At 51.5% G+C, this 1,470-nt stretch overlaps 1 protein-coding gene across 1 annotated transcript in view; it reads left to right on the forward strand.

The window, feature by feature from the left end:
- Positions 1-727: 727 nt before the first annotated feature.
- The window catches only part of LOC104270562 (glucose-fructose oxidoreductase domain-containing protein 1-like), a 940-nt gene continuing 197 nt past the window's right edge, over positions 728-1,470 (forward strand). Inside the window, 2 exon segments of the mRNA XM_009864968.1 lie at positions 728-1,462; positions 1,464-1,470. The exon segment at positions 1,464-1,470 is cut by the window's right edge and continues 197 nt beyond it. Of these exon segments, the coding sequence (XP_009863270.1) occupies positions 785-1,462; positions 1,464-1,470 (685 nt within the window). The 5' untranslated portion in view covers positions 728-784.

The raw sequence follows: 1,470 nt of genomic DNA on the forward strand, positions 1-1,470 counted from the left end.
GGGAGCAGATTGTCACGGCTGCGACTGACCTGGTTTAGAGGAATTGTGGCTCTCCCTTGGCACTGTGGATGCGCTGTTGACATTTTCGGCAGAGCTGCCTAAAAAAAAAAAAAAAAGAGCTCCAATGTCAGTGTTTTAGGAGTGAGAAGCAATTTCTACATTTTAAATGAAGCCACAAGCCCGGTACTTCTCTATCTCTCCAGCCTGAATGGGAAAGATGAAGGGACAAGGCCATCTAGAAGACAAGTCCAGACTTTTCAGTGTCCTTTCAGGTACTGTGTAGGTGTGGGTGTGCTGCTCTTATGCTTCAGGGATTTGAATCTGAAGCTCCAAGTCAGCTCTTGGAAGCCCACACACGGGCAGGGCATCACAGAAGAGACATCTATGAAGTGGCTGAGTGGGAGTGGAAGGTGGCAAATGTGGAGTCCCCCTTACCTTAGCTTACTCTCTTACCTGTCCAGGCCCTCGCCTTTGTGCTGGTTTTAGACATAAGTGCATTTTAAAATAAAGAGGGTTACATTTTCACTGTGGTGCTCAAGAAACTCTCACATGCGTTTTGGAAACACACCAGCGGGGATCTTTGTGAGCCTTTAACACTGTATTGAAATGCTTTCTTCTTTCAAGAGTCTTTCTCCTTGGCTTAGTCTTTAAGAATAACCTCAAGGCTTTCAGCTTACCCAATCGATATATTTTTGTGGATGACTTTATTTTTTTACACTGTTTTTCAGGCATTGGAAAAAATGTCATCTGCGACCGAACGGCGACTCCCCTGGATGCCTTTAGGATGATGACCGCGGCTCATTATTACCCGAAGCTGATGAGCATCATGGGGAACGTTTTGCGCTTCCTGCCCGCGTTCGTGAAGATGAAGCAGCTGATCCAGGAGGGTTACGTCGGCGAGCTGCTGGTCTGCGAGGTGCAGGTTCACAGCGGAAGCCTGCTGGGCAAGAAGTACAACTGGAGCTGCGATGACCTGATGGGAGGCGGCGGCTTGCACTCGGTCGGCACCTACATCATCGACCTCCTGACCTTCCTCACCAGCCAGAAAGCCGTCAAAGTGCACGGGTTGCTTAAGACCTTCGTGAAGCAGACGGACCACATCAAGGGGATACGGCAGATCACCAGCGACGACTTCTGTACCTTTCAGATGGTCCTGGAAGGTGGCGTGTGCTGCACGGTGACGCTCAACTTCAACGTGCCGGGGGAGTTCAAGCAAGACATTATCGTGGTGGGTTCCGCAGGACGTCTGATTGTCATAGGCACTGATCTCTACGGGCAGAGCAACAGCTGTCCTCAGCGGGAGCTCCTGCTCAAGGACTCCACGCCGGTCAGTAACTCCTTACTTCCAGAGAAGGCCTTCAGTGACATCCCGTCCCCTTACCTCCGGGGCACCATCAAGATGGTTCAAGCTGTCCGGCAGGCGTTCGAGGACCAGGACGACAGGAGGACCTGGGACGGGCGGCGCGCACA

This window comes from Apaloderma vittatum, unplaced genomic scaffold (genome assembly GCF_000703405.1).
Source record: "Apaloderma vittatum isolate BGI_N311 unplaced genomic scaffold, ASM70340v1 scaffold12492, whole genome shotgun sequence".
Taxonomy (NCBI): domain Eukaryota; kingdom Metazoa; phylum Chordata; class Aves; order Trogoniformes; family Trogonidae; genus Apaloderma; species Apaloderma vittatum.